This window comes from Glycine max, chromosome 4 (assembly GCF_000004515.6).
Source record: "Glycine max cultivar Williams 82 chromosome 4, Glycine_max_v4.0, whole genome shotgun sequence".
In the NCBI taxonomy this organism is placed as follows: domain Eukaryota; kingdom Viridiplantae; phylum Streptophyta; class Magnoliopsida; order Fabales; family Fabaceae; genus Glycine; species Glycine max.
Genome location: NC_016091.4, coordinates 45,697,403 through 45,710,438, shown reverse-complemented (window position 1 = coordinate 45,710,438; position 13,036 = coordinate 45,697,403). Strand labels below are relative to the sequence as shown.

Genomic DNA, 13,036 nt, shown 5'->3' with positions numbered 1-13,036 from the left:
AAAGTTTTGAATTAGAAAAAAATAAATACTTTTTTTTTCAATATTTGAATTACTATAATATGTAGGATTTTTAATTATTTGTAAAGTATTTTGTCATCTTAACACTAATTGTATTTAAAGTTGAAAATAATTACTTTACATTGTTAAAAAGGTAAAAAATTATTATTTTCACTATTATTGAAACATGAAATATGAAAAGAAAAAAGTAAAGTCTTTCATGTATTGAAGAATGTCAATAATTTTTCAAATGAATGACTATTTTCTTTCTATTAGATGATGATGATGATGGTCATACGATTTAGTTTTATTTTTTCCTGTTAAAAAAAATGATTTAGCTTGTTTTAAAAAAATAAGATTTTTCTCTTTTTTAAATAGACACGACGACATACAAAGTTACAAGAGTTATATGGATAAAAGAAGGAAAAAATATAAGAATTTAAAAATTAGCGTTAAAATTCTAGTTACTTGAAGTAAAATATCAAAAGTCATTACAAACTACTAAATTTTTTTTATCAAATACTACTAATAAACTCAAAATTGTTTAAAAAATAACTAATAAAGAAAGCTAGAAAGTACAAGAAATAACATGCCGAACATGCACTTATTTTTTTTTTCTTTTTAGCTTCGATCCAAAGTTTAGAAATATTTAGTAAAAAAATATAAAAATAAGTTACCAAATTCTAAAATTTTAAAGAGATAAAATGCAACTAATATTTTAATTTGTGTATTGAACATAATAAATATTTATTTTATATAATTAAAATTTATAATAAATAAATGCTTTTAAATATATACATTATATTATAGTTAAAATTTATAATAAATAAATATATAAATTATAATTTAAATTCACAGTGAATAATTTATATTGTCATAAAGTTATTTTCAATTATTGACAATATCTTCTTATAAAATATTAAAATTTAATGTAGAGATAAAAATTAAAAAGAAAGATAATTTGAAATGATTGATTAATTGAGAGATTATTTTTTTAGTCAATTACAAAGATAATGTGTAAAATACATATTTAAAAAGAAAATATTTTTGGTTTATTTAACACTATTCGAAATAATCTCAAGTTAGTTGATGCATCTGTTTGGTAGTATTTAAAAAGAAAATAATTAAGATAATAATAGTTTTTATGTATTTTAATTTATAATATATAAATAAATAAATAAATGAGCTAAGCTACATCAGGGATGTATATATAGAATCTAAACGTGCGCAATGCTATATATATTAACTCATGCTTTCTTGTAGTGTCATTTTCTAATGCACAGTATTTCGTAGAATCTAAACGTGCGTAATGGCAATATATTATTAGAGGGTATGCTCGATAATCGAAGATAGTGTGGCAAGCAACGTGTTTACGTTCATATGAGTTATACCTCGCATAACATAAGGCATATTATTCTTTTCCCACCAGATCAAGCTTCCTCAACCACTCATAGAATAATGTGGTGACGTGGTGCTGAAAAATATTAGTAAGATATTTCTCATATATTACTTAATAGTAATTATATCTCAGTAAAGAAATAATGATATACACTCTTTGGGATGATATATTGAAGGTAATGACTCTAGCAAAATTAGACATTTATGTCACAAAACTCAATATTTAAAGGGTTGTGTATTGTCCGAGATAAAGCTCTCAGAAACATGTTCAACTTTCACTATTATCGACACACACAACCACATATCTCATACCATGCATGTACAAGGGAGACATGATTGGATCCACACAGCGAGGAGGAGGTTAAAAAGGATCAATAAAGCCTTTACATGAATGATATTGTGGGAGGGTATCTTCTACAAATAAAAGTGATTTGAATGACTCATCTTAAGTTTATGGTTAGACAGAATTAAGAAAAGATGTTAATACTTACTTGAGATAGAATCTTGAGTCCTTTCTGTATTCTCCGACGTGAATAACTAATTATATCACATTTAATTTTGAATATGGAGTTGTATTATTCTTTTTTGTAAAATTATTGCTCAATTATAATAATTTAATTTGACTCAAACAATAATATAACTTCATTAGTAGATATATATAATCTCTAAAAGGAAATTAGAAAGTAAAAGTGAAATTTTTTTACATTATTATCTATTCATATTCATATTTTGTTATATTAAATTTCAGTCATTTCAAATTGCCCCCATTATCTTTATATATAGATTTTATTATTTTTTACTTTCGGTTTTTCGCTTTTTATACACTGTTCTTAGTTAAAAATAATTTGATATCATCACGTAATTTATTAATTGTAAATCTAAAATATATTTTATATTTTAAATATAGTTATTTAATGTATTTAATTTAAATATAATAGTAGTGTTAATATTTTTTACATTATCATTGAATCATAAGTTTTCATATATGATAGATTATTGACTTTAATGTTCACAAAAAAAAATTATTGACTTAATTACCTTAAAAATCATATCAAAAATAAATTTTGATTAGTTACATTGAAAATGCAAGTCAATTAAAATCTTATTTATCATGAAAATTAGTCATAATAAAATTTATTTATTTAAAATAAATTTTAATTACGTAAAAATAAATATTTATATTGTGCATACTAACTAAAATACTATTTCATAGTAAATAAGCATTTTAAGTATATAATTTATATTATAATTAAAATTTATAATAAATAAATTTCTTTGAAAAGTATTTTTTTGCTTCACTATATATAAAAGTGTAAGATTATATGCTTTCTTAGGCATCCACACTCCTCACTTATGAATTGGTGGATTTCACTCTTCTAACACGTATATGAAATAGTCTCTTATATATAATTTTAATACTAACTGAACTATTTAGCAAGTTGTAACTGAATATTTAAAACTAAATTTTAATATATATTTTTTATCTTCAACATTCAAATAAGCTCCTAATATTCATCCGATATAGGGTTTTAATATCACTAATTAAATACAATCCTAATATTTTAACATAATATCAATAACTAAGAGAAGTAACAAACTGTAACTGATATATCCTTTTGAAATTTAAATACACTCCTAGCATGCATTTGATACAATCTTTCATACTTTTAATATCAATTGAATGATTTAATTTAACTTTTTTTATATCTTTATCAATCTATCATTTTCAATATTTTTATATTTTTAAAAGAAATTATCAAAATAATTAAAAATAATAACGGATAAAAATATATCTATAATTCTATATATACTAATAATTCCTTTACAACTTTTATCCTTCAACTCCACTTGATAACTGATCTTACCATTTTTGACTTATATTAATATCGCATACCATACCTGAAGTCTTTCTTATCAACAATGTACTTTCATTTTTATTTATTTATTTAAGACTTAAATATATATATTTTTAGTCTCTTATATTGGGGTAAATTTTTGTAGTCTTCCAAATTTATAAATTTATTCCTTTTAATTCATTAATTAATTTTAAAAATGTTATTTTAAGGATTTAAATATATAATAGTAGGTGACAAATAAATTACTCATAAAATTTTAGAGACATTTCAGAGAAAGTGTCGTGCCATTCCTCGTGTGGTGTGGTGCAGATCCTCTAGGAAGACCTTCATGTTCAAAATATATTTGCAAAGATTAGTCATACTCACGCTATATACACTTCTTTTCATTTCAAATTTTTATTTTAATTTTTGCCACCAAATGACATATATATATGGCATTGTGTGACATCTCAAACTTGGTTGGATTCGTTTCCAACCGCTAAATTATAAACTTTTTCAAATGTGAACGAGTTTAAGATTTCTCAATCCTTAAAACATAAATGGTTTAGTGATAGCGTTCTAACAACCTACAAGTTAATAGAATGATGCAAGCTCAATAAAAGATTACTTTTGACTATAACGCTATAATGATTTAATAAGCAAATAAATAAATTAGTACACGGAACACACACATATCTAATAACATATGTGTAGTACACTAAAGAGTGATGTTACGTGACTAAGAAAATGACACCCTTGGAAACGTTATTAATTAAAGAACAAGATTTTCAACCTTGTCTATACATTGCACGCAACATGAATCCTCTCAGAATCATAAATGTTACAGTCCCCACAAAATTGACATCAATTAACATCGCAAAATAGACTGCACATTGAAGACATAAGTGGTAAAAATGATCACATGCTCGAGGCGTTTGGGTATATGAACGTATCATGGGGTCGCATAGTTTGTTGTGGCCAAAATCAGCAAAGTATCAAAACCCTGGAGCCCTCAAATTAATAGTGGACGTCTACTACAAGGACCCACCACAAGAGTCATCATTAGCCTTCTGCCTAGAAACTCCACTCTCATCACAACCATTAGACAGGACTACACAAATTTAGAATTTTTTACCAGCATTCACTCTAATCACTACCCTTTTATATATAGCTATTTTCGATTATATTTTTGGATAGTCATAAATGTGTAAAAGAAAGTGTATATTGATAAAGATGTTTTTTTTTTCAAAATCAAAAGGGGTATACATACATATTTTAATCCAGCTATCACAATTCATTAGGTTTAGAAAATATTTCTTTTGTTTCAATTGTAGACGCGCTAGCTAGGAGCATAGGATTTCAAATTCGGAGTGTTTTCACTGTTGAGTGTCTACATAAATTGTGCTAAGATTGTTCCACCTTAACCATCATCCTGAGTTCAAATTCTAGATACACGTAGATGCGTTAAATATGAGTATGTTAGGATATAAAGTAAAAAGAACTTTTGAAAAAAAAATTATAGAAAAAATTTAATATTTTCATTATAAAAATTTCTCAAAAACTCTTTTAACTTATGTTGAATTACATAAAAAGAGAATTTTGCAAATCATAAGAATCTTATTTGATTCAAATAAAATGAAATCTCATTAAATATACTTGTAATATGTATCTAATGATTTTTATTTGTCCATCCTAGTAGTTGGAGATCTCTATTAATTAATAATAAGATCAAAATAATATATATAAGTGAAATAATTCTGATCTTATAAGTCAATTTTATAGATTGAGTTAAACTCATAATTTATAGTATAAAATGGTATTAAGATGTTATTATAATCTATTTTAATCATTATTTTTGAACTATTGAATCATTATTGAACCATCCACAAATGTTCATTTATGTAAAACTTCACATGTTTATTCTTCAACTTGAAAGAAGTATGTTTAAGATTTCAAATGAACTAGTCATAAGATCAAAATAATATATATAAATAATGATATCCTTGTCTTGACAGATTAATGTAAAGTTAAATAAGACTCATAATTCAAAGATGGTATAAAGACTTGCTGCTGGGGTGTGTGGGTTATAGGAGGGTACACATAGTATTTTTAATTATATTTGATTTTGTGATTCCACGGGTAAATTAGACGAAATTAAGAAGAATAAAAAAAGAGAGAGACCTGGGGGGAAAGACATGCCATGAAATATGAAACATAATGCCACATGCCTTGTCTTGAGCATCCATTCTTTGTACTTCTTTTTCCTGACTCATAAAAGTTGAAAGCAACCAACAGGCTGTCGTTATTATCCATCTCTCTCTCTCTCTCTCTCTCTCTCTCTCTACTAAACAAACTGCGAGGAGGGGGAGGAAGCCCCTATATTTGGCAAAATAAAAATATTAAATTATTTGGTTGAACTTGTAACTTAACTTGGAGCATATCATCCAGACCTTTTTGCCTCTTCATTGGTCTTCCTTTCTCTCTCTCTCCTCCTTCTTGAAGTATCAACTTTCAATACATTATCCACTATACTGTGTGCACAAATCCATGACTTCATATTCTTTAAGTGGCTAACAGGTATGGTTTTTGGGGATTCCCTCTCACCTAACCTACAATATATACTCTCTCTCTCTCTCTCTCTTTTAATTATTAAAAAAGTCATTTTTTCTCTAAATTTATACTATTCACTCCATTGGGTACTCATGGAATCCATGTCAGGCAACGAGTGCTCGGTGAAGGAAGAAGTGAGCATCATATATATTGCTGCTATTGTCTGCAAGTGCAAGTACTCTCTCTTCCCTTCTTTCAGTGACTCTTTATTTTATTTTATTTATTTTCTATTTTTATGCTTGCAGTTGCTTCAATGTGCCTTGTTTAGTAAACCTTGTGAATTTTTAATTAGGTTGGAACTCTTGCTATACTTGACTCGCTGTTGAAGTCAAGACTTTATTTAATTATGCATAATATTTAATTTAACCCTCTGATACTGCTTTCTTTCTAGTACGGACAAAAGCTTGTCCAATGTGTTTGTCTTATAATAATTGCCTGTTTGTGTCTTTCTAGTTTTTTCATGATTTTTCCTCCTCCTCTATCATCTATCACTTTCTATTCTTGTTCAATTGGACTTTTTTTACCCATGCTTTTTTTTCACTTGGCTTGTTAATTTAAGTTTGGTTAATTCCCCTTAGTGTCTCACTATTTTTATATATATATTGAACAAAATAATTAAGTTCATGCCTTGCTCCCTGCTTGTTTTTTTTTTTTTTTTGTTGCTCTTCATGCAATTGTGAACCATGTGGTATAACACATATAGAAGGTAACCAAACAAAGGGGGACTTTGAAGAAGTAGAGGGGGGGGGGGGGGAGTTGAATTTTTGTTTTTCTTTATTTTTTTGCTATTATGGACTGGAATTTGAAAGCACCTTCTTGGGATTTGGTGGATGTGGATAAGGCAACCTTACAACAACACAGAGGAGCAATGGAGGAGCAAAACCGATTTGGAGTTTATAGAATGAAAGGGGAGTTTTCTGTTGACTTGAAGCTTGGTCATCATGTGGGGAATTCTGGCACTGAATCAGCACTAGCCAACAAGTCCAAAGATGCTGCTGCTGCAGGAGTTTCCAAAATGGCATCCTCACCTTCAGGGTCTTCTAAGAGAGCTAGAGCCATAAACAGCACATCCCTCACAGTGGCATGCCTTGTGGATGGGTGCAATTCAGATCTTAGCAATTGTAGAGATTATCATAGGCGCCATAAGGTGTGTGAGCTCCATTCCAAGACCCCAGAGGTCACAATTGGTGGCTTCAAGCAAAGGTTCTGCCAACAATGTAGCAGGTTTGTATCATATCATAATGAGTTTTGTTCTTTTGTTTGTTTGAAATTGAGTTCTAGATTGCTTCTAAGTTGTAGTTTGTTCTCTTAATTTTTTGTGTGTGTTTTGCCCCCCCTTCTTTTCATTGTACCCGGTGTGGACATTTAATATTAATCAATTTGTGTCGTTTGCATTGCATCCGTATCCATTATTCATGTTAGCTTCACTAGTACTCATACGCGACCATATTACTTTATTTTGCTTTCTGCTCCCAATTAGCATCTTCACTTAGCGTTCTTTAGAAGTAGCATTTTTTACACTCTAGTGTTTACTTCCTTATTGTGAATTTTCTAAATATAGAATATCTTCTTTATTTTTTTATTTTATAAAAAATTAAAGCATAGAAACAAAATTAACCTTGTCAAATCAAGGAAAGAGAATGTAGTGCGAGCAAGAGTATTAGAAAAAGATTCGCTATAAGCTAATTTCTTAAACCAAAAAGAATCTCAACACCTAAGAAACCTCTTTTCACACTTAAATTTTTCCCGATCACATCATCAGTCTCATCCAAAACACACTAGTTTATGATTAATTTCACTTTACAAATAGTATTATATTTAGTTCTAAACCCTTGTGTTTATGTTTATATTCCATGGATATACAAATTTTTAAAACCAGTTCCCTGTGCTTTACGGGATATTAGTAGATAGTTCACGAACATCACGTGTTTATGGTCTTGACCAATCTTTATTAGGGACCATGATGGTTTTAAAATACCTAATAATTTCTCTATAATAACTGCTATATGGAGAAGTTGAAAATATCAGAGTGCATGGAACACAATTACAGAAGTTGACATATAATCTGAGAGAATGACTTGCTTGTATTTTTCTGTTAATATACCCTGTGCATATTGCTTGTACTTCTGGTAAATCCATGGTAAATAATTTTGACCACATAGTTTCTTGTGCATTTGGTTTAATTTGCTTTGATTCCATGTCATATTACAGTGCCTCAATATGCTCACATATCCATAAACTTTTCCTTTTGGTAGGTTCCATTCGCTGGAGCAATTTGATGAAAGAAAAAGAAGCTGCAGAAAACGTTTAGATGGACACAATAGAAGGAGAAGAAAGCCCCAGCCAGAACCTCTCTCGAGACCTGGTAGTTTTTTGTCGAATTACCAAGGTTAGCTTCTGGTTCTAGTTCTAACTTCTACCACATTATCTGAATGGACCCATGTGCATATATGCCTGGATTTTTCATGCAGCCATTATCTAAAGATAGGTACATGAGTCTCAAATTAAAGAGTAAGAAGCTTCATGTGGAAACAATGCACTTAGCTATATGAGTGCTCTTCCCACATACCTGATATGGCTGATTTGGTCCATTTATGTCCACGCTCATGACAATCTAGTGGCCACTAATTAGTATGTCACTACGTAGACCAATTGAAAAAGAAAAACATTTTGAGTAAACTCCCATTTGCTTTAGAGTGTATGCACCAATCATTTTAATCTTCGATTTCACAAAATTCTTATTTCTGTTGTTGATTTTATAAATAAGTATTCATTTTAGTAATTAATTTCTATATCATTTTTACTGTCATTTTATATAAAAAAGGGACTAATGTTTTACAAAATTAAAGATTTTATATTATAAAAGATTAAAGTAATTAATACTTACAATTTCAAGAATTAAAATGAGTTTGTTTAGAAGATTCTCCTTTTCAGAGAGGAATCTAGACTGTCATCTATAAGATTTTTTCCATTATCTATTGCTGAAATTAATTTCATAATTTTAATGCCTCTATTATCTTGGTTTGCAAAATTTTTAGACAGAACCATTGTAACTGGTACACCATTGTGGTTTTTTTCAAGGGGTCTGTTGATTAGTAAATTAACAATTAAAAATATATAATAAAATCTAAAGTTAGTTACAATTTCAACCGTTGATTTTTTAATTAATAATTATTATTATTATATGTTGTTGTCTAATTATATTTCTCTCACTTCAGAAGAGTTAAATCCTTTGGTCTACTGTGTTCCCAATTTCTCTTTTCATGTACATACCATATTCACCTTAAAGAAAGTCTTCCCGTCCCAGTACCATACTCCATTCCGGATAACCATGGTCAACATGGACCCATATAATAACGTATTTTCAAGAGTTTAATGGTCATGCTGCGTGTAAAATATTTTACACTATTATATAATCATAATTCAATGTTAATGTGATTTTTAAATATTATAAAGTAAAAAAATATTTTATACAGTAATTTATAATTGAATAACAATATAAATTTATATTTTCCACTGCATAGCCTTACCTCTCTATTCTCAAGGAACACTTGCATTTTCACATTTTTGTTAACTTAACACTTGTTTGAGGATAAAGCATAACACCTAAGAAATTCAATGTTTCAGGCACCCAATTGCTACCCTTCTCAAGCCCACACGTATATCCATCCACTGCCATAGTGAGCCCAGCTTGGAGTGCTTCACTTGTCACTTCCTCTGCAGATGCTAGGTTGCACAACCACAACCAACAACAACACCACCACCACCAACAAGACCTTTTTCTTGGATCTTCCCACAAAGAAGGGAAGCAAGTAGCATTCTTACACAACAACCATCCCTCCACAGCTGCAGCACTCAGCAGCCAAACCCCGCCACCTTTTCCATCCTCTTCCGTTCGCCACACCCTTCTCAGGACCGACCCTCTATCAGAAACTTGCGGCGGAGCTAGAAGCAAAATGTTCTGTGAAAGCTTAACAACAACAACAACTAACAATAATTCGGTGCATGACACTACTCCTTGTGCTCTCTCTCTTCTGTCATCATCACAGACGCACACACCAGGGAATGGCTTGAACCAAATGGTGCAGCCTCCTCCCTCAATGTCCCTCATGCAGCCCTTAGGCCTGAGCTTGCAGGATAATAACAGCTTAGAGTCTGTGGATCATTGTTCCTCCATGTATAGCTTGGCTTCTGATCATGGATCCCAGTGCAATGAAGCAGCCCCTCAACTGTTTCCCTTTCAATGGGAATAGATATTAATTACTTTATCTCAAGGATTATTCACCACTTTGTTTGTTCATTCCTAATGAATTCTTTCCCCCCAAGGACTAGTTAATTCATTCTGATTTCACCCTCCCTTTATAATGAAGGCAATGCCTATGGACAATCATGGTATTTCTATTTGTATCTTAGGGAGAGAAAAAAAAGCTCAACAATTTTACATAAGATTCATACTGGGAGTTGTAAGAGGAAAGTGTATATGTGTAATCCTTTAGTGGGAATAACGTTACGTGTAACCCACAAAATTTAGTTAACATTTTCTAACTTTAAATAAGTCAAAGATATGAAGATTATTCGTCACTCTAATTAATAGTCAAATTTAAAGTTGTGTTTGGTACAAAGAAGAGAATAATATATCAAATAAATTTTGTACTTTATTGTGTGGGACACACACCTCTTATATTTTACTAATTCAATATTTTTTTCTAAACTAAACACATTCTAACAGTATCTAAACCAAATCAACTTTGTAGTTTCTAATTGTAATTGTTAATAGATATCATTGTGTTTTGTTGAACTTAAATGTTATAACCTATTCCAAGTAAAAAAAATGTTGTAAACTATTTGATCTGTTTTTCTGTTTCATTGTGAATGTGAATTTTATATGGTATGAGTTATGAGTAATGAGAAATCACATTCATAAGTGAAGATTAATTTTAATCATATGAGGTTGTAAAAATTATGTTATTTTGTGTTTAATATTACTTGGATTTAATTGTATTTTTTGTGTTTTAGGTACTGTAATTATATGATTTTAATCTCTCCAATTTTGATTCCTTAATTGGGTAATTTAAATTCTCTCATTTAAAATTAGGTCCTGCATCTTTATTTATTCTAATATTTAACAAAATTAGTTGGCGTGACAAAACGAGCATGACATGATAATGTACCATCTAAAAACAAATACTCCTAGTCATCCAAACATTTATTGTTTGGTGGGCGTGTCATCTTGTTAAGATTCCCATCAGTCACCCTAGTTTTTTTTTTTTTTATCTTTCCTTCTTCAAGTCTTCGTAAGATATTATCTCAAAATATATTAAACTGTCTAGTCATGTGTCACGTGTTTGGTGAATAGAATTATCAATATTTTTTCTTACTTTTTTCTTTTACCTTTTCTCTCTCTGTTTTTGTTTTTGTTTTTTTTTTTTTAAATTGTAGTTGCACGAGTCTCACACTAGTTTTTGAAATTGAATAAAAAAAATTCACTAGATGACCTAAAAAAGGATGTGCATAGAAAAAAGAGGATGATGGGTTTAGGGATCAAGAACTAAGGCGTTCAATGATGCACCTTCTAGACAAAGAGAATCCTAATAATGCACAACAAATAAACAATAGCAACTCAGGTACATATGTTACTAATACTAACAATCCTAAGACTAGCTACAACACAAAAAGCATCCTCCTATTACAAAATAAACATGCCAAAGCCTTGGCCTATTCTATGCTTCTTTTTCTTTCCTTTGTTTTTCCTTTAGGATCAATACTTATCTACAGGAAACCTAAGTTAAAACAAGACGATCCAAAATAACCTACAACGAATATCAGTAAATAAGTGTTGTACAAAAAAAGCTTGCTTAAGGTTAACAAATCTGAGTAAAGGAGTGTTTTCTAAAGAAACTAATAGTTTGGACACTGATTCAAAAGATGGCTTTAACAAATTCATTTGAAAGATAAAAATGTGTTGGATAAGAGATAAGAACTAAAGTGTTGACAAATTAATAAGAGTTTAATGGTCATATATTAATAGTGTAAAATACTTGTACATTATTGTCCAATCATAATTTATCACTAATATAATTTTTAAAGTAATTATCATAAAATTCAATAAATTTATTATACATGATAAATTGTAATTAGATGACAAGTGTATAATTTTTTACATTATTCGTGTATAATCATTTTTCTCAACAAATACATTAGAAAAAGTGAAGGTTTAAAAGGTGATACTACTAGTAGTGAGAAGGTTATTGTTTCCTCACTTCCCAATTGCTTCTTGCATTCTCTTTTTGCCTTCTAGAATGATCAATCTTAAATGGAAAATTACATTTTAGAATGTACTCCCTTTTTGGCTTTTGCAATGACCAATCCGAAATTCCAATAAAATATTTCAAAAAAAGTGCAGGAAACAACTTGGGAAGTGCAAAAAGCAACAACCTAGTGAAGAAAGGGAAAAAAAGAAGAAGACAAAAGAACCCAAGGTGGTAGTAGGCATTTGAATCTTGCATCTCCCATTTTTAAAATATCCTCAAACTACCATGCAAGGTTGCAACCTGTTGCTAGGGACATTTTGCTTCCTTTTCCTGAGCATGCTTCTCCACGAGGTCCTTCCACTCTTTTCTGCTCCTCTTTGTTGTGTGTCATCGCTTCCCATTACTCATCGCTCTATCAAAAACCTTGTCAAAGTGCAAGGGAAGCCATATTAGCCTCTATTTGTATACCAGAATAATCATTTTAAAAATGTTTAGAATCCAAAATACAGTACACTTCTGGAACAACTATTATGGAATATAATTTTTTTTTTCAAAAATAGATGTTTTTTCTATTATAGAATGACTATTTCAAAATACATATACACTCTAGAACAACTTTTTCATAATAGAAAAAATTCTTTCTAGAAAAATTATTTCAAAATAGGATTTTTTTGTTATGGAATAACAATTATGGAATACAAACACACAACTATTCCATAATAGAAAAAATTCTTTTTGAAAAAACTATTCCAAATATGATTTTTTCTATTGTGCAACAACTATTCCAGAAGTGTATATGTATTCAAGAATAATCATTCCATAATACAAAAAATTCTTTATGGAAAAACTATTTTGGAATAGGATTTTTTTTTCTATTATGGAATAGTTATTCTGGAAGTGTAAATGTATTCAGAATAACCATTTTATAATAGAAAAAAAATCCTA

The 13,036-nt window shown here is 29.4% G+C and overlaps 1 protein-coding gene across 2 annotated transcripts; it reads left to right on the top strand.

Annotated features, from left to right (window-relative positions):
• The first annotated feature begins 5,482 nt into the window (after nucleotides 1-5,482).
• LOC100787407 (squamosa promoter-binding-like protein 13A) lies at nucleotides 5,483-10,395 on the top strand. 2 transcript variants are annotated; one of them, XM_006578646.4, is made up of 5 exons: nucleotides 5,483-5,807; nucleotides 5,949-6,015; nucleotides 6,682-7,064; nucleotides 8,096-8,229; nucleotides 9,468-10,395. In XM_006578646.4, exons 3-5 carry the CDS (start codon nucleotides 6,709-6,711, stop codon nucleotides 10,091-10,093), a joined length of 1,116 nt encoding a protein of 371 aa, XP_006578709.1. In that variant the 5' UTR covers nucleotides 5,483-5,807; nucleotides 5,949-6,015; nucleotides 6,682-6,708; the 3' UTR covers nucleotides 10,094-10,395. The 2 variants fall into 2 exon arrangements, with proteins under 2 accessions (XP_006578709.1, XP_003523155.1); XM_003523107.4 differs by lacking the exons at nucleotides 5,483-5,807; nucleotides 5,949-6,015 and having other exon boundaries at nucleotides 6,028-7,064.
• Nucleotides 10,396-13,036: the final 2,641 nt, after the last annotated feature.